The sequence below is a fragment of the Geotrypetes seraphini genome, chromosome 4, assembly GCF_902459505.1.
Source record: "Geotrypetes seraphini chromosome 4, aGeoSer1.1, whole genome shotgun sequence".
Taxonomy (NCBI): Eukaryota; Metazoa; Chordata; class Amphibia; order Gymnophiona; family Dermophiidae; genus Geotrypetes; species Geotrypetes seraphini.
The window spans coordinates 35,934,661-35,955,378 of NC_047087.1; the positions used below are offsets into that span (position 1 = coordinate 35,934,661).

Genomic DNA, 20,718 nt, shown 5'->3' on the forward strand with positions numbered 1-20,718 from the left:
ATTTGTTATTCTAATAAACAGAGCTGCGACTCGTTTTATCCAAACTGTTGTTGTGTGATTTATTTGAGGGATATATGGGGGGGAGAGGGGGAATGTGTGGAGTGGGGGTGGGGGGAGTGGGGGGAGACCGAGGGGCCTTTCTAGATCCAGCTGTTACTGAAATATAGCTGAGTTAATTTAATTATTCTAAGATATGTTTACTTTTGTATTTATATTTATTTGTTATACATGACTATATTACATTCATATATATACACGTCTAGACATATATATTCAGATATTGTACGTTGTACTATTTCATTTAATAAAAATGATTTAATTAAAAAGTGTAACCACATGAACCCTTATCGACACCCATTTTATAGGCAGTAAGGTCCCACGCGCTAAACCCACGCTAACCAATTAGCTGACTGATTAGCGCTGTCATACCCACTCTCTACTGTCAAACACGCCCCTTTAGACAAAATGGAGAAAAATTATTTTAGTGCGTGGTATACATGTGCAGATAGGCATATTTACCATCCTTTTAACATATTTACCATCCTTTTAACAAGTAAGATGTGTTAAACGCAAGCTAGCGCTTACCACAGTTTGGTAAAAGGACTCCATAGTGTTTTGGTTTGTTTTTTATAATTTACCAATTCTGTAGCATGCATTAAACCCAGGTCCTCTTTGGATAGCACTGTTAAAGAACTTAAGTCATCTGTAGCAATGCTGTGGATTTTAATTTAGTTACTGTGGCCCAATCATTCTTTAGAAAATGATTGGGCACAGAACATCCCGGAAAATGAGGCACTACATAATCACAAGGAAAAATTCTTTAAAATGAATCGGGTTCTAAATGAAGTAACTTCAGGCAGACCTCACAAAATCTGTTTCTTAGATACCGTTCTCTGTTGTACTACAAACTCACATGTCCTTGGTTAAAGTATAGTCAAAGTAAGAAGATACATTAATGATTTACAGTCTATGCTCTGACTAATTTATTCACATGGAAATACATTACCAAGGCTACAATAACTGTACAGTACAAAACTGAAACCAGTGTTAGATAAATACCACAAATTTAGATGTATGCAACTTTAGACAGCTTTGTGCAGACTCTCGGCAAATTATAACAACATTTTTACTGTTGCCATGGAAATACTCCGACTACAAACACATCTGTTTAGATTGTATGGCCATACTGAAATATCACCTGTCATCTCTTGCTAGAGGGTAGCAACTTCTTCAACTTTAGGCCCGTAAAACAGTTCCTAACAAGGAGAGAGCCTTCTCATAAATCTTATATACAGGATATGTGTAACTCATGGGCAGTCCTCAAAATAACCTAGGCAAAAAGTGCTCTGGAGATCCCCATCTGTACTGTTTATTTTAGTGCTGGTGTTTCTCGACTGACTGTGCTTTTCTCCGGTGGTTCGTGGCCCCCTATGACTATATCAAACAGCTATTTGGCTACAGTCTGGAAAGTCTGCTGTACTGGATCAGCCGGCTATTCAGGGAAGAAGAAGGAAGCAAAATAGTTCCCCCCCCAAGCCCTGTTTAAAAATAAGAATGTTATTTTAAGCTGCCTTTTTTCCATTCCTCGTTTCTGAGGGATTCCCTTTGGTGCTCCAGCATGCAGACTGCGATCAAGTCATCCTCTTCTCATTAATAATGCAATATGATTTCTCTCTTACCAGTATAAGATTACCACAGCAAAGGGGAAAATTTAGAGCAGGAAATTGAGAGGACCCAATAATCTGATTACTCATAGCAGTATGTTAAAGGAGCACTATTTGATTGTCAAAACTTCAGGTATAAGATAAATTGAAACCACATAAGACTATGTTCACATTTATTGGAATAACTATAGGCTAAGATATGAAATACAGATAAGTTAAGTGATGCAGAAAAAAACCCATAAATATTACTGTTAATTAAAGTCAGTTCAGAGTCATTGAAAAACTTGTCCGCTATTTTATGAAGCCATGTTAGGGTTTTTCATAGGAATTCTATGAGCGTCTGAGCTTTTTTGCGAGGGGGGGGGGGATAATAGCCGCAGCTTTGTTTATTAATTTTTTTTTATTCAAAAAATTTTTCAAAATAGAATTCTTTCAGAACAGTAAAGGATAAAGATACACAATATACAAAGAAAGGAAATAATTAACTCTAACACAAATTTTCTAGCCCACAATCGCAGCTTTGTTTATTAACAGCAAAAGTAACCAACTGGCAATGCAGCAATAAAAAAACAGTTTCTCGAATTACAAGTGTAAACATTAACATTTTAGGCCCCCGGCCCTGCCATGCCGGCGAGGAGCGTCAGGGCTTATATCTTTGTGGCTGGCGATAAAAAATCCTAATGTGCCTTCATAAAAGTTGGGGGAAGGGGGAGGGTAGTTTTACAGTTAAAATCCAAAGCCACAATACAATAAGCAGAGCAGAGAACAACCTTTCATACAAATTGCAGTCACTGTTTCAAGATAAGATCTGTGGGGAAAAAATTACAGGCCACACTAGAAACAAAACTGCACACCAATCCTTTCACAGGAAAGCTGAAACCTACCCTTGAGATGATCTTTGGGTATGTACCTCGCAGGTTTTCTTGAAGGAGGATGGGTCTCGGTGACGTCCAAGTATTTTCCACAACTTCAATTTCAACATCGGCCCAGGTGTAAAATCCCAAAGGCTGATCTCCCATATCTTTAACCTTAACAACTAGGTTGTATTTCTGCACCTGGGATGAGTGTAGCAAAGAAGCACCTAAAGTGAATTTCAAAATGACAAATATGGATAGTTATGTTGATAAAAAACATAGATACTAAATGGAGTTTATTATTATCCGCATAGAACTTTACGGTCCTGCGGTATATAAACTTTTTATTATTATTATTATCTAATTTGGAAAAAGCTTTAGTTGGAAAAATAACATTTAGGGGGAAAGTTATCAAGGAATGGGAAAATGCGAGTTTTTACCACACCCTGATTTATCATTGGAATTGCAAACCTACAGTATCTCTGTACCGCAGGTTGCTGACTCCCATGGTTAAGGACCAATGTGGCCTGCGAGCCACCATACACGTGTTAGCGCATCGCTCTGAGAGCATCAGGTCACCAAGCCCAGCTCGGGAGCAGCACTCATACCTTTCCCCCCAATGACATCCATTCCCCCTGTGCAGCGCCTTCACCACCCATGATCAGATCCCCCCCAATCACAAACCTCTAATCACAACCACGCTCCCTATCATGACTCTCCTCTTTTCATAAGCCCCCTGATCAAGTCTCCACCCTTCAAAGGACCCCTCCCGAACCCAGCCCAAAACCCACTGGTTCATACCTGGTAATATAGTGTTCTCCGGGCAGGAGCAATTCCCAGTTGTACCTACTCTTGCAGGTACTACCTCTCAAAATGGTGCCCCTAGTGGTAGTCTCACGTTATAGAATTTTTATAGTAACGAGCTGCTTGTCATGCTTTTGCATGTTTCATATCTCATTGCTATGTAGGCTGTGATGACTTAGTTATCACTGAATTACAGCAATTTAAGTTGCATTAGTGTCCTTTAGCATACATTAAAGGGCAAATAACACAATTTAGAGACCTAGCAAAGCTTGATACCCGTTCTTCTTAAACTAGACACAATTAGGTATGCACTAATGCCTTCATTCAAAGTCCTATGGGTTCCATATTGCAGAATTAACTCTTTCAAAGAGGGCATCATAAATATTTCTATGTTTTTCAGCAGGTTATATACGAAAAGGTTAAACTGGAAAACTTTGTGTATAAGTCTTTCGTATAATGTAAAATACGGCTGTCCATCTAGTTTTTTAATTGAAAAAGACAGATCATGTGACACCTTATTATCAAAGGTTACACTGGCATCTTGTTGAGGCAAGAGTGATCTTTAAATTTGGATGTATATGTTATACGGTTTCACCTGGTCTTGTACCTAGTTATCTTGTGTAACATTCTAAGTTTGCTAATCCAAGACGTTTGTTGCAAACTTGTGCTTTATTTGTTTTTCCATCTATAAATGGTTGCCTATACAAAAGACATTTTCACTGACTACTGTCATTTCAAGTCACAAGCTGAGATATCGACCTTCCTTCTCAATTAATTAGTTAACTCTCCCCCCCCCCCCTTTTTATCAAGCCACATTAAGGTTTTTTTTTATGGCTGGCCAGTGTGGTAAAAACTCGGATGCTCATAGGAATTCTATGAGCATTGGAGCTTTTACAACAGTGGCCGGTGATAAAAAAACCCTAACGCGGCTTAATAAAAGCAGGGGGGGGGGAGGTTAGTAAGGTGCCATCAACTCGTGTTCACGTCCTAGAGACTTGATGAATTACAAATCTAAAAAAGGAAAAAAAAAATCTCATAAACTTGGGAGCGCGCATAATGACTAATAACTGCCATCCCCCCCCATAGGTTTTGTGTTAGTCCAGTAAGGTCCTCCAGCGTCATCCCCATGGTTGTTTTCAATGTGTCCAGCCATCCGGTTGCAGATCGCCCTTTTTGTCTGGTTCCTTCGATCTTCCCATATATGATGTCATTCTCCAATGATCCTTCTCTTCTGACGGTATGACCAAATCAATTACATTTTACTTTGAAAGCTTTTTTATTTGTAAAATTCCCGGAAGACGGATGCTTTATCCTTCACCGTAATTGTTCAGTCCTCCTTATTTTGTTAACCGCATGTTATGTTACCAGGCCATTCTTTAGGAGTGGGGTGATCATTGTGGAACCCACCCAACAGTAGCCCTGGCCCCCTGCAACCGAAAAGGAGAGAATAGAAAAGGAGAAGATGCAAACAAGAGGGTGATGGAGGAGACAGATATCTGAAAAACGGGAAGGTCAGTACTGTGTATGAGAGAAATGGTGTAAAGATAAAAGAGATTTGATATTCTGCCTTTCTGTGGTACATCAAAGTGGTTTACGCATATCGTATGCAGGTACTTTCTCTGTCCCCAGTGGGCTTATAATCTAAGGCCCAAATTCTGTAACCAGCGCCTAATGATAGGCGCCAACTAGATAGGCGCCTATCTAAATTGAATAACAAGCCCAATTAAGCTTTTTAATCAGCACTAATTGAAAGTTAGGCGCCTATCAAGAAAGAGCGATTCTGTAACAAGGCCCCTCTAAAAATGTAGGCGGCCTTTAAAAAAATAGGCGCTATGTATGTTAGGTATGGGCGTGGCTTTGTGTTAGGCGCCTTGTTACAGAATCGCTACTCTTAAGCGTGCTTAAGTGCTCACATGGGCGCCAAACTTTTAGTTGTGCCTAGACATGGCCTATTTATTGAGCACCTCCAAAATAGGTGCCGCTCAGCGCGATTCACTAAACAGCTCCCAATTGTACTTGAATTGCGCTAAACGATACCTATTCCGGTGCCTAACTTTTGGGCACTTCTTACAGAATTTGCCCCTAAGTGACTTGCCCCGAGATCACAATGAGTTGAAATGGGAATTGAACCCAGTTCCCCAGCCCACTCCACTAACCATTGGCCTACTCCTCTTCTCTAGGCCATAAAGTTATGCTGGGAGTCCTATGTGATCTATCTCTACCTGTCACACGCCTCCACACTCACAAATACATGAGGGGCACTATGGTGATATGTAAGGGTAATGTCTTGGTTCCATTTTTGGGATGCGGTATGTGGATATGTATGTTATGGAACATGAAGGGAAAGGTTTATATTCCCATACTATAGAGCAGGGGTAGGGAACTCCGGTCCTCGAGAGCCGTATTCCAGTCGGGTTTTCAGGATTTCCCCAATGAATATGCATTGAAAGCAGTGCATGCAAATAGATCTCATGCATATTCATTGGGGAAATCCTGAAAACCCGACTGGAATACGGCTCTCGAGGACCGGAGTTCCCTACCCCTGCTATAGAGCTACAGCCTCAACACCCTGAGGTCATGGGTTCATATCCCACACTGCTCCCTGTGATCCTGGGCAAGTCACTTACCGTATTTTCTCGCATATAACGAGCATACCCTTGCGCGTTATACGCGTGAGCGCGTTGTACAAAATTTTTTTTACATAGTTCCCCCCCCCGACGTCCGATTCACCCTCCCCGCAGGACCGCTCGCACCCCAACCCCGAAGGACCGCTCGCACGCACCCGCACCCCCACCCCGAAGGACCGCTCGCACGCACTCCCACCCGTACCCGCACCCCCACCCTGAAGGACCGCTCGCACCCCCACAGCCTCCCGACCCCCCCCCCCATCATGTAAAAGCTCCTACCGGTGTCCTGCTGCTTCCTCTTGGCGGTCCCGACACCCGACACGATCGGGGCAAGAGGGAGCTCAAGCCCTCTTGCCCCAGCCAACCGCGGCGTGCGAGCAGTCCTTCGGGGTGGGGGTGTGAGCGGTCCTGCGGGGGGGTGTGAATTGGACGTCGGGGGGGCATCAGGCTTTCAGGGTGGGGACAGGACTTCAAGGGGGAGAGGAGAGTCGGGGCGGGCGAAAGGAGAGTCGGGGCGGGCGAAAGGAGAGTCGGGGTGGCCAGAGGAGAGTCGGGGCGGGCGAAAGGAGAGTTGGGCGGCGACGGGAGAGTCGGGCAGCATGCGCGGTATACGGGTGTGCGCGGTATATAAAAATTTCTGTACATAGATTTGTGTTTTTCGCGCGCTATACCCGTGTGCGCGTTTTACACGGGTGCGCGTTATCTACGTGAAAATACGGTAATTCCCCACTGCCCCAGGTACATTAGATAGAGTGTGAGCCCGCTGGGACAGTCAGAGAAAATTGCTTGAGTACCTGCATGTAAACAACTTAGGCTATAAGTGGTATATAGATACTAAAATAAATAAAGATATCCAGACTTCATTCATATAGAAAAATTTGTTAAATATTACTAGCAAATAATTATAATGCTAGTTTTATTGGGTGGCTAAAATTGGCTGGAGGATCTTGTGCTTTTTCTTATAATATTTTTATATTTAATTTATAACATTTTTATTGAAGAAATCAGTAAATATACAATATTATAATACAATAAAATAGTCATTAAATTAAAATTTTTATATTTAATTTAAAGACAAGAGGAGGGGATGTGATATATGCAGAAATGCCACTTTGGTTTGCTCCTTCCTCCCCTCCACATTGTCAGGCCAAATACTTCTGTCTAGAGCAGGGGTTCTCAACCCAGTCCTCTGGACACAACTAGCCAGTCAGGTTTTCAGGATACCCACAATGAATATACATGAGATAGAATTACACAGAATGGAGCTAGCACATGCATGTTCATTGCGTGTATCCTGAAAACCTGACTGGCTAGGTTTGTCACAGTGCCTGGGTTGAGATCCCCTAATGTACAGACACCACTGGCTATCGTGTCAGTGTCTAATGAAGCAGTTCTGGAAACACTGTGGATCCTGGTGGGATTCAAAGGCTACAGTCGGTGTCCCAGTAATGTTTTATTTAGCAGAGCCTGAAGTTCAGGGCGTTCTCAACAAATGCTGTCATTGGTGCAATGCATCAGATCATGTTGGTCCGTTTACCATTAGACTTTTTCCTAGTCTCAAATACCACAGCAAAGTTGGTGCTGCAATCAGTAAGATTACATTTATAAAATATTCCATTTTGTATTTCATTTCTACTCCATTAAAGCACTTGCGTTGTCCAATGTTTTCTATATCTGTTAAAATCACTTGGCCTCGATATTTCTTTAGGGCTCTTTTTGCAAAGCCGCAGGAGCAACTCCTGTGCAGCAAATGCGACACAACCCGTTCAATTCCTATGGATTGTGTCGCATTTGCCTTGTCGGGACTTGCTACCACAGCTTTGTAAAAGGGGACCCTTAGTTTGTTATCATACATCCAAGCACTGAATCCTTTCAATAAATGAAACTCACCGAGGTCTCGGTACAGAACAGCTAATGTAACACGGCATTGTTGGCGATAACAGAATGCTGCTTTCAATGAAGGAAAGCAACATCTGTTCTCAAGGACACGAATTCCATAGCTGTCTTTCAATACAATAATATTATTCTAAAATAAATAATAAAACCATTCTCTTCTGACAAATGCCAATAAACTTCTCAATTCCGTAGCTAAAATGCCTTGATATCCAAGTTTATTAATATTTTGATATACTTACCATCGACATGTACAATGCTAAAAATATAAGGTATAAATTTTTTAAAATAAAAGAATAAAAATAAAAGAGGATGTGTGTGTGGGAATGGGGGTTAAGATGAGTACATTGACATAAATGATACAATGGGAGATATGAGGTGGGGAGGAATAATAATTACATCAAAAAATAAAAATAAAGGGAGGTACGGGGGGACAGGAAGAACATCAAGGAAGGGGAGGTCGCGTCATAGTTGTGGTTCTCATAAGCAAAAGGGAGAAAATGCTGTGGTCGGAGGAGCGATGTTATCTTATAGTTTGGAATGGCGTCCTGAAACAAAAAGGTTTTTTTAAGATTGGCTTTGAATTTATCGAGAGAATTTTCATGGCAGAGGTGAGACGGCGTGGCATTCCAGAGTGTGGGAGCAGTGGCAGAGAAATATGTGTTTCTGGTATAGTAGAGATCTTTAATCGAAGGAATGGTTAGTAGGTTCTGGTCAGTGGATCTGAGGGTCCTGGATGATACAAAATAAAGGGTCTGTTTTCTCTCATTGAAAATTATTCATGAGGATTCTTACCATAAATTCCACTGATATTCTAAAAGGCGTCATACTTTAGAATCGGAATAGGAGATGCCTTGGCTTTTGAAAGGTAAGTGGTTAGTCTTAAAGCTGAATGATGGCCTTTGAGAAATAAGCACCATCAGAGTAAGCTAAATCTTGGTGTGGCTAATGTCCATCACCAATGTTTAGTTTGATGTTTTACAGGCCTTGTTCAATTTTGATCACAGTTAATCACATTTATATTTGCAATCCTGGAGAGAACAACAGTTTCTACTTTATGCTGTACCACATAGTACTAACGTGTCGATCTCAGAGATGTATAGACGAAGAACAAAATTAGAATTTGATGTCCTTGGAATGAGCGTGCTCAATCCTATTGGTATTGTAGTCCTTTTCAGAGAGAATAAAACTTCATCATGGAGAGATAAGGGAAGGAGGGTGGAGGAAAAGAATAGGAATAACAATGGCTAATTGAACCAGGCAGGCTCAAGTTGGGTCTTGGTTTATTTTGTACCCAGAGTTAAAAAATCAAGGGGGTCTTTGTTTTTTTCTTAATAAGTCCAGTTAATAATTTATACCACTGAGTGGCCTGGTGATCCAAGAAGTCTGTCTGAAAACATAGGAACAATAGGAGACATTTGGAGCATTGAGATTAAGCATCAAATTAATGCGTCTCAATGGCCATGAATTTGGTCTTGGAGGATGAGATGTACAATGTCGGCATCCATGAGACAAACTTGTTTTTTTCTGTTATATAGAGCTTTATGGACCCCTGTTCGTTTACAAAAATTGGATAGCTCTAAGTCTAATGAATGTTGGCACTGTCATCTCGAAGCAGGGACTTTAGATCATTTATTATTCTATTGTCCATTCATTATGAATTTTTGGAAATCAATTTGGGACCAAATTAACTGTTTATTAAATAACCCTGTGGCATTATCGTATGATACTGTGCTATTTGGTATGGCAATGAGAGCAAAAAGTCAGATATCTACAAATAATAACAAATTATTACTTATTATGACTGGGGTTGCCATTCAACAAATTACATATAATTGGAAAAATTGGAATAGATTAAATTATAATTTTTGGTGGAACTCCTTATGTCATATTTATAAAATGGAGAGACTTATTGCAATACAACAGGGTTGTTTCAGGAAATTTCAAGATATTTGGGAGCCATTAACAAAGTATTGTAATGATTAGAAAAATCTTGTTTCCCTTAAATTTACAAGTTCAATTATGGGGTGGGAGGGAGGGTATTTTTATTGTTACATGTTGTATAAGTATTGATTATATGATAGATAAGGGTGGGGAGGGGGGAGATAAGAGAATATTATATGTATCATTGTTGATTATTAAGTGATATATTTATGGTTATTTGTATGGATATGTTATCACACTTATAAGTTTAAAAATGAATAAAGATTTTTTTAAAAAAATAAAAAATCAAGGGTTTTTTTTTACTAAGGCATGCTAGCCGATTTAGCGTACGCTAACTGATTTAGCATGCACTAAAGATTAGTGCACACAATGCTAAAGCACCCATTATATTCTATGGGTGCGTTAGCATTTAGCATGCACTAAATCAGCTAGCACGCCATAGTAAAAGACCCCCCAAGTTTTCAAAGCGACCTTAAAAATGTTGATGGATAATTCCCCTCCAATGTAACGAGGACGCGAATTCCAATGAGAGGGGGCAGTAAAGTAGAAGGCTCGTTGTCCGGTAGAGTCAAGTTGTGCTAATTTGGGGCTTGGCAGGACTAGGTGATGAGCAAAACAGCAAAATCCACCAGGAGAATTCCACAAGGAAAGCAGAAAGGCAGGTACAAAAGGGGACAACTGTGGAACCGATGATCGTGATGCAAATTTTGTTCAGAAAATCTTCATATACAAGGTGCAGTTCAATAATCCAAGACAATAATGCACAGCAGATATATTGTGGTATAGACCCGACACGGTCCGTGTTTCGGTCAAGGGTGACCTTCTTCTGCAAAGGATGAACCACAAAGGATGGTATGCAGTATAAATACTGTGTATTGGTGAGTGTTGCTGAAAAAAGCGAAGCCACCTAATCCGCAGCACTCACCAATACACAGTAATTTGTTTTATATCCAGCATACCATCCTTTATGGTTCATCCTTTGCGGAAGAAGGTCACCCTTGACCGAAACATGGACCGTGTCGGGTCTATACCACAATATATCTGCTGTGCATCATTGTTTTGGATTATTGAACTGCACCTTGTATATGAAGATTTTCTGAATAAAATTTGTATCAAGATCATCAGTTGCACAGTTGTTCCCTTCTGTAAAGGACTAGGTGAAGGTCATTTATTGTTCTATAGCAGTGGTCTCAAACACAAACCCTTTGCAGGGCCACATTTTGGATTTGTAGGTACTTGGAGGGCCTCAGAAAAAATAGTTAATGTCTTATTAAAGAAATGACAATTTTGCATGAGGTAAAACTCTTTATAGTTTATAAATCTGTCCTTTTGACTAAGTCACAGGTGTCAAAGTCGGTCCTCGAGGGCCGGAATCCAGTCGGGTTTTCAGGATTTCTCCAATGAATATGCATGAGATCTATGTGCATGCACTGCTTTCAATGCATATTCATTGGGGAAATCCTGAAAACCCGACTGGATTACGGCCCTCGAGGAGGGACTTTGACACCCCTGGACTAAGTCTTAATAATAATATTGTAATTTATTACTAAAGAGACATATAATCTAGAAACTTTTTTATTTTACTTTTGTGATTATGATAAACATACCGAGTGCCTCAAAATAGTACCTGGTGGGCCGCATGTGACCCCCCAGGCCGCAAGTTTGAGACCACTGTTCTATAGGAAGCCAGTGACAATGTTGTCATAGTGGAAAGACATGTCATATTTATGGGCATATAGTACTTAAAATGCAAGAAAAAACAGAGTGAAAAATGTCACTTTATACAAAATTACCCCTTTATTAGTCGTAGGAAAAAACAAAGCAGGTATGAAAACAGAATCAACTATGTAGATCTCATTAATAATTTTTGGCAAATGACAAATTCATACATGTGCTGGAGAAATGAGGGGTGAAAGCCGTAAAGCCCCTCCTCCACCCTACAGTGACCAGGTGGTAGGATATATTGGGATCTCTGGCAGTCCAATGGGGAGTGGGGTAGGTGTGGGGGTGGGGGCAGGAGTGCAGCCCGCTCACTCCTGCCCCTAGTTGCTGCTGCAAGAAAATGGCTTTGGTGACTTCTTTCCCACTTAAATTAACACCAGATATTCAGTACTGGTGTCTGGAAATGCCACAGCACTGAATATCGGGGGCTAATTTAGTCAGAGACAATCAGCATTTTAAAAATACGCTGATCATTGCAGGCTGAATATGGACCCGAGATGAGAGAGGTTTTTAAATAAAAGCATTAAGGCAAAATAAAGCATTTTTCATACCTTCTGCAGTTAAAGAGAGGCCTCCGGTTGTTGCATTGATTTGGAACATTTCTTTTGAAGGTTCTTTTGGAGTCTGAGTGAAGATTTGATAGCGTAGATCACCATTTGTAGTAGAAGGATCGTCCAAGTCAGTGGCATTAATGTGCATAAATGATTTCCCTGTATTAAAAGGGAATAAATAAGCTTTGTTAGTACAAAAGTATATGTTCTTTCCACCTTCAATTAACTGAACTATGCTTTATTAATAGGCATTTTAAGAGCATTTTTTAAAAGCTAAAGACACAAATCACAGGGCCATTTTCAGTCACCTACATTACTGTAAATCAGGGGTAGGGAACTCCAGTCCTCGAGAGCCCTATTCCAGTCGGGTTTTCAGGATTTCCCCAATGAATATGCATTGAAAGCAGTGCATGCAAATAGATCTCATGCATATTCATTGGGGAAATCCTGAAAACCCAACTGGAATACGGCTCTCGAGGACCGGAGTTCCCTACCCCTGCTTAAGGAGGTGCTTTTGTACTGGTAGACCTTGTAGCTAATTCTCACAGATAAACTATCTGGATTGTTTCCTTTCAACGTAGAGTACAAGATACATGGGTGCCAAAATGCTTACATTTACACATTGTCTGGCTGATATTCCATATGACTTAAGTCAGGGGTGTCCAATGTCGGTCCTCGAGGGCCGCAGTCCAGTCAGATTTTCAGGATTTCCCCAATGAATATGAAATCCTGAAAACCCGACTGGATTGCGGCCCTCGAGGACTGACATTGGACACCCCTGACTTAAGTAGTTGAGAGTGGCCACTGACTGGTTAAATCGCTTGTTCGGGGCTAGTCGGTCATTTTCAGTGGCACTTAACCAGTTATCTCTGCTCAAAATGACTGGTTAGTGCTGAATTCAAAAGCGGTTAACTCATGGGGTGGAGACGAGCAAAATGTTGATATTGAGCTCTGGTATATCAAAGATGTAATAAACTTAAGCCAGGCTGCATTTCCTGTCTTTAAGTGGTTTGGCTTATGCAGACAAGGGCTGAATATTAACCTAACCAGCTCTGTTAGCCGGCTCAAAAGAAAAGGATATTCAGTGCTGAAGTCCAAACAGGAACATAACCATTTGTTTCTAATTCTTAGGGGTCCTTTTACTAAGGCGTACTTAGCGCATGCTAAATGCTAAGGCTTCTATTATATTCTATGGGTGCCGTAGCATTCAATGCATGCTAATTTTTAGTGCGTACTAAGGCCCTCTTTTACTAAGGTGCGCTAACCGATTAGCGTGCGCTAATCAATTTAGCGCTCTAAACGCTAACACGTGCAAGTTAGTCTATGGACACGTTAGCATTTAGCGCGTGCTAATGTGATTAATAATAATAATAATACACTTCTCCGTCCTCATTCACGGGGGATAAGGGCAGAGCCGGACTGTGAATGGCGAAAAATCGCGATTATCCGGCTCTGACCCACCCCCACCTCCCTGCCGCCTTCCCGGCCTTACCTGGTGGTCTAGAGGGCTTTCGGAGCAGGAGCGATCTTCCTACGCTCCTGCCCCGTGCAGATCGCCATGAGGAAATGGCTGTAGGGAGTTCCCGACGTAGTCTCGAGGCGATCTGCACGGGGCAGGAGCGTAGGAAGATCGCTCCTGCCCCGAAAGCCCTCTAGACCACCAGGTAAGGCCAGGAAGGCGGCAGGGAAGGAAAAAATATGGGTTTTTTTAAAGTTTAGACTGTTTTTTTTATTTTCCCCCTCCCCAGAAAAAAATTGTGATTATCTGAAACCGCAAATGGAGAAACTGCGAATGGGGAGGGGGAAGTGTAACTTTATTTTTGTATACCGCAATACCACAAACAGTTCAGAGCGGTTCACAATGCAAGAGACTGTACATATACAGCGAAGATACAGAGAATTAATTGTCAAGTATAATGGTAATCAGTTTCAATTACAGGAGAGTACCGAGAGGGGAAGGAGAAGCCGGAGGAAAGGAGGTACATTGGATTGAGGGGGGAGGAAAGGGAAAGACCGGGGGAGGAAGAGAGGTAGTTAAAGTTTGGTCCATTTGGCCGGGAGGGAAGGGGTTAGAGAAATTTATCAAAGAGGTAAGATTTGAGAGATTTCCTGAAGGATTGGTAGGATGGAGCAGATGAGATGAGGGAGGTAAGGCAATCATTCCGTCTGCCAGCTTGGAAAGAGAGAGTTAGCACGCTAATCAGTTAGCACACCTTAGTAAAAGAGGGGGTACCTCGGTTAACGCACCTTAATAAAAGGAACATTTAGTGAAAAAGGTATTGGTTTAGAAGTTTCTCAGGGGCACTAGCTTCTGCTTACAGATGCTTAAAAACGGCACTAGCAGGCCATGCTGTTGGCTGAATATTGGGAGGGGAGTGTACGAGGGGCCACTGAAAAGTTCTCAGCCCAACCAGCAAAGTTGGGGCCATTTCCATCGAAGGCTATACACTTACCTCCCCTTTTACAAAGCTGCTTTAGGCTTTATTATCACCGGCTGCAGCGGTATAAGCTCTGATGCTCATTGAATTCCTATGAGCGTCAGAGCTAATTCCACCGCGGCCGGCAATAAAAAAAAAAGCCTAACGCAGCACGGGGGTTAGTCCCGTGATTTTTTTCGTTCTACAAAAAAAAAAATGGAAAATCAGTGGACTAAGGGTATAGCTCTCGCTGGAGACAGCCCCGACGTTGTTGATCGGGCTGAGAACTTTTCGGCGGCCCCTCATAGTTCTGTGGACGGCAGAGCAGAAATTAAAACAAAGCGCATAAGCCCTCTTTTACAAAGGCGCGCTAAGTGTTTTTAGCATGGATTTAGGGCACGCTGAATCAACGCATGCGCTAACCACTAACGCGTCCATAGGATAACATGCACGCGTTAGCGTTTAGCACGCGCTAAAAAGCATAGCGCACCTTTGTAAAAGAGGGGGATAGATTTGAAAGTTCTGTTTTACGTGTTGCTTACCCCTCTTGATATAACTAAGGCTTCAGAAGCGCCCCCTCCCCCTCATTGTCACTGACTAAAAATAGATGCACTATGAACTTTGTTAATTTACTTTTAGTTAGACTGAGGGGGCACTTACGGATTGCCAACCACCTTGACATATTGTTATGATCGGCGGTATATCAAGCAACAATGAAATAAAATAAAATTTTCAACCCGTTCAAATTTTTTTAAAAAAATTGTCCTTCACATACAGCCTGTTTTACAAAGCCGTGTGGCAATGGCCCTGAAGCCCTTTAAATCTATATGGGCTTTGGGACCATTAGCGCAGAGCAGCCGCTAGCGCGGCTTTGTAAAAGAGGCCGATGGTAGTTGATATCTTTGAAGTTTTCACCTGTTTCCCTGAGGCAGGTCAGAAACTGAAACCAAGATCATCTTGAAAAGTTCCATAATTAGGCATCCCGATAACATAAGGTGCCTGCAGGGTCTGGGTTTCTCATGTGTCGAGGCCTTGTGGAAAAGAAGGCTGACCGCACTCACTAGAAGTGCCCTCACACTCAAGAAAAAGTAATGAATGGTCTCAACATCTAAAGACTTTCCTTTCATCTCTTGGCCGGTAGACAAAGTGGATTAGCTCCATCTAACTTAAAGCAGAACAACAACAAAATGAAGTTGTCTCCCAAGATTAATCTCCAAGGAAGCGAAACATATGATATTTCTTAAGTAAAAGAGATTGTGGAATGCAAACATCACTTAGGAATATCAATAAATGACCAATCAAAATGCATTTTATATAGTATTACTGTGTATCGTAGGTAACCTCACAAATCTATTCTATTTCAAACACACAGAGTAAGCAAACAACTCTTTACCCTCTATATACAGCCTTTCTCAATATGACTTTATGCTCAACACAGAGGCGAATGGCTGGGGTTTAAAAATGTGTTGCAAAGTTTATCTGTAGACTAATGATAGAATATCCCAGCTGGTGAGATAAGTAAGCTAAAAGGAGCCTATCTCTCCTTCTGACATTTCGGAGCTGAGTATCAGAGTGCGGGAAGCTTTGTAGTCACATCTGAAAGCAACTCCACCACCACATTGTGAAAAGGGTACATTGAAGCATGTCACATGCATGCTATATTTTGCCTGTTGCTTTCAGCATCAGTGGCCCCAAATGCCAAATGGAAAGGACCTGTTAATCCAAGACAGAGAGGCACTCAGCTTCTCACATCCATGCATACCCTTCTGGATATTTCAGGAGAGGACAATTAGTAGCCATCTCAGTTTTGCTTTTTAGGGTGGCCTTTAGGCATGATCACCTCCTAAGGTTAGAACCGAGCAAGGTTGGTTCTAGGCCAATACCCTAGTGCATCTCAACACAATGCTTCCTTCTTCACTTGTGGCAGTGAATACAGTACAGGATTTCTTTTTTCTCCCACTATCCAACATCTCTCCTTCTCTACCACCCCTTTCTCTCCCTCTTCCGTCCTACTCATATGATATGGAAGGGTACGGCATAGGCGAAGAGGCAATGGCACAGCAGCACCCCTCACATTTGGTTCCCTGTGTGGAGATGAGAAACTATGGTTATAACCTGAAGGACAGAGGGTATAGGGCAGGGGTGGAGAACGAGGGCTGCAATCCAGTTGGATTTTCAGGATTTCCCCAATGAATATGTATGAGATCCAGTCGCATAGAATGGAGGCAGTGCATGCAAATAGATCTCATGCAAATTCATTTGGGAAATCCTGAAAACCCAACTGGATTGCAGCCTTCATTTCCCACCCCTGGTTTAGGGTATATGGTAATAGATCTGAAAAGATCTTGACAAGAATCCTACAGCAGGTGATGAAGTTTCAGATGAGCAAAGGCTCTTGAAAATAAAACATTTCTCCATAAAATGGAAAGACAAGGACTGTGGACTGAAAACTTGACTGGAAAAGTCCATAGTCTGTTATTGAGAAAGACATGGGGGCAGCCACTGCTTGCCCTAGATCGGTAGCATGGAATGCTGCTACTCCTTGTGTTTTGACCAGGTACTTTGGACGTGGAATAGCCACCTTGGGAACGGGCTACTGGGCTTGATGGACCATTGGTCTGACCCAGTAAGGCTATTCTTAAGAACATAAGAATGACCATTAGTGTATATCTTACTTTCCTGCCCAAGGATGCATGTTTGGAGATGATGCACCATCAAGTATACAACCAAAATCTAAAACTGAAATAGTCCTTGGCTGAGACATTTCAAGTTTTCTTGAGTGTGTTGACTATAGAAACAAATTTAACAGAGAAGTTTGGGCTTGCTGCATGTGAAATGGTGTGGTGGCCATGTTAGTCTACTCTTCAAGGTAATATAATAGAAATAAAACCAAAACAAAGGAAAAAATAATATCTTTTTTATTGGACTAACTTAATGTAGTTTCTCAGATCAGAAATAAGCAAATGTTGGCAAAATCAGTATATATAAGGGAAACCTGAATGCATTTCAATGGTAGTTGGAGATAGAGAGGTGACTTGCTGCATGGTAATGGAAGCACAGAGAATTCCCTACTTTCATTGACCGGGTCTATAAAACATGACATATAATGGATATGGACATATCCATTATAATGGACATATAATAGACATCTTACCATCTTGACTGGCCATTTCTTTCTCATGATAGACCAAGGAGAGAATATCAGGGTTTCAAAATGAGATATTTAGTTTGAGTATGTCACTATAGTAGTATGGCAAAACCCCCAAGACAAAATATCCTTAAAAGACACCAAAATATAAGTTTCATTGCAGGAAAGTTAATTCCCTAGACTCCACCAAAAATATATAAACCTCAAATCTAAATTTTTAAGATAAGGAGCACCCTTAGCGTGAGTTTGAAAGCATTAAAGAGCGACTCAAAGAGCAGCTCTGGTGCTTAGAAAAGCAAAGCCAGCAAACTCTGAACAGAGATTGCCACTCACCGCCAGGCGCACACCATCTTCTGGGTGCTCCTGTTGCTTACGATATTGATGTCAATGACAAACTTCCTTTATAAGAAAAATGATGAATTGGAGAAATGCTTTTCTCTTGTGTTCTTATTTACTTTTTCTTTTCTCTTATACTAATAAAATTTGTAAACCGTTGTTTGAATTATTCATATTCAAGTGATTATGACTCAGCTAGGGACACAGAACTGCTTCTTGCGAGCTATCATTGGTTTCTTCAGTCCCCCTATACCAGGGGTAGGCAATTCCGGTCCTCGAGAGCCGGAGTCAAGTCAGTTTTTCAGGATATCCACAATGAATATGTATGAGAAGGATTTGCATGCACTGCCTCCTTGAGTTGCAAATCTATCTCATGCATATTTATTGTGGATATCCTGAAAACCTGACTTGGCTGTGGCTCTCGAGGACCGGAATTGCCTGCCCTATACTGACAATACTCTAGGGGGCTCATAATTGAAAGAGAAAAACATCCAAAAACCGGCCTAAGTCGGCACTTGGATGAACATTTCTCAAAAACATCCAAGAGCCGATAATAAAAACAGGTTTTGGATATATTTCTAAATGACCTAGGCCTTCATAGTGCTGCTGAATGACCAAAGCTAAACGGGGTGTTTCGGGAGGCGTGTCGAGGGTGGGAGTTGGGCGGGACGTAGGCCGGCTTAGACTTAGTCGTACAGCATGTATAACCGAAAGTTATACAGCCCACGATCAAAGGAACTTGTACTTTGTGACTTAGACCATGTAAAACAAGGTCTAAGTCACAAAAATCCACCTAATGTCACCAGATAAGCACTGCAAACACATAAAACAGACCCCCACACAATACCCCAGTGATCACCAACCCCCCACCCCCATAAAAATTTTAATCATAACTTTAAAATTCTGCCTCCAGACCATCATCGCCAGGCCACCTGGAATAGGAAAGCCTAGTCGTGCTGCACAGAGGCGTCTTAAACCGTCTTGGGGGTGGGTTAGGGACCAATGGAGAGGAGGACCTATGCCCATAAGCCACTGTAATCACTGCATTGATATTGAAACATGTGCACTCCCCTATACACCTCCAAAACCCTTTTGTACTGGCATATAAGTGGCTCCTGCAGCCATAAGGACTACTGGGGTGGTAGATAAGTGGGTCTAGGGGATTCTGGAGGTGGTTTGGGGGGCTCACCATAACCTATAAGGGATCTGTAGGGAGGAGAAGCCATGGCACCCTTTTTGTGAAGTTCATAGCAGTGCCCTGTAAGGTAATCCACTGTTTAGGTGGCATGTCTGGGTGTGCAATCCATCATTTTGCAGACTCCTCCCACGTCCAACAGGGCTTGTTCTAGGCGTTTTGGACTTGGACGGAAAGTTGGACGAAAATGTGGTATGAATATGGACGATTTAGAGGCTTGGACGATCAGATCGGCAGGTCGTATAATTAGACGATTTTTGAAACGAAAAAAAAGTTGGACGTATCTTTCGAAAATGTGTCTTAAGCTCTTTTTAACTTTGGACAACTTGTGAGATGGATGTAAACGGACTTAGACATCCCTTTCAATTATGCCCCTCTAAGTGTGTACTTTATTTTCTTAAATGTGATATGTTTTATTTTCTTGAGTATTTGTCAATATATCAAAGTCATAATCTTAATCATTACCAACTACCCACTTTTACTGGACTCAAAAGCTTTCTGGCAGTAGTATGGAAACATACCTTGTTTCCTACTTTAATTGAATGTTAATTGAATTTGAAATCTTTATGTAATTATGATTTACTCAATATGAACGGGCCCTTCAACTATGATGGTTCCTTGCTATGCCGTCACTTTATCAGGCTGTCACAGTCTGCTTTGCTGTCTCTCACACACATAGGCCTACTCTCTGTCAAGCAGTATGTCTCCCATGCAGTTACTCTGGGTCAAAACACTCTCTGTCACAGAGGCAGAGACAGTAGCTTTTCTCCATTTCACACACACTTGCTGTATCTCCCCCCTCCCCCATACGACTACTACTACTTATCACTTATATAGCGCTGAAAGGCATAAGCAGCACTCTACATTTTGACATTTATAGACGGTCCCTGCTCAGAAGAGCTTACAATCTAACTTAGACAGACAAGACATGACTTAGTGGGTAGGGGATGCAGGACCCAAGGTGAGAGGAGTTAGGAGTCAAAAGCACTTTCAATGAGGTGGGCTTTTAAACAGGCCTTGAACACTGGTTAAGGGGTTGGAGGAGTTGCCGTACAGTGAGAGATTAGAGAAACTGGGCCTCTTCTCCCTTGAAAAGAGGAGACTGAGAGGGGACATGATTGAAATGTTCAAGATAATGAAGGGAATAGACTTAGTAGATAAAGACAGGTTGTTCACCCTCTCCAAGGTAGAGAGAACGAGAGGGCACTCTCTAAAGTTAAAAGGGGATAGATTCTGTACAAACGTAAGGAAGTTCTTCACCCAGAGAATGGTAGAAATCAAGGACAATCTTCCAGAGGCTGTTATAGGGGAAAACACCCTCCAGGGATTCAAGACAAAGTTAGACAAGTTCCTGCTGAACCAGAACTTATGCAGGTAAAGCTAGACTTAGTTAGGGCACTGGTCTTTGACTTAGGGGCCACCGCGGGAGCGGACTGCTGGGCACGATGGACCACTGGTCTGACCCAGCAGCGACAATTCTTATGTTCTTATGTAGGGATTCAGGCAGCTTGTTCCAAGCATTTGGCGCAGTAAGGCAGATATGCATTTAGTATGCCCACGTGC

The 20,718-nt window shown here is 41.8% G+C and overlaps 1 protein-coding gene across 2 annotated transcripts in view; it reads right to left on the minus strand.

Moving 5' to 3' along the window:
• CDH16 (cadherin 16) overlaps positions 1-20,718 on the minus strand; it is a 168,770-nt gene that overhangs the window by 116,976 nt on the left and 31,076 nt on the right. For both annotated transcript variants that reach the window (XM_033943230.1, XM_033943231.1), the window contains exons 6-7: positions 12,060-12,218; positions 2,549-2,745 (exon numbers count right to left, since the gene is read on the minus strand). In XM_033943230.1, coding sequence (XP_033799121.1) covers positions 2,549-2,745; positions 12,060-12,218 — 356 coding nt within the window. The remainder of the gene's footprint in view (positions 1-2,548; positions 2,746-12,059; positions 12,219-20,718) is intronic.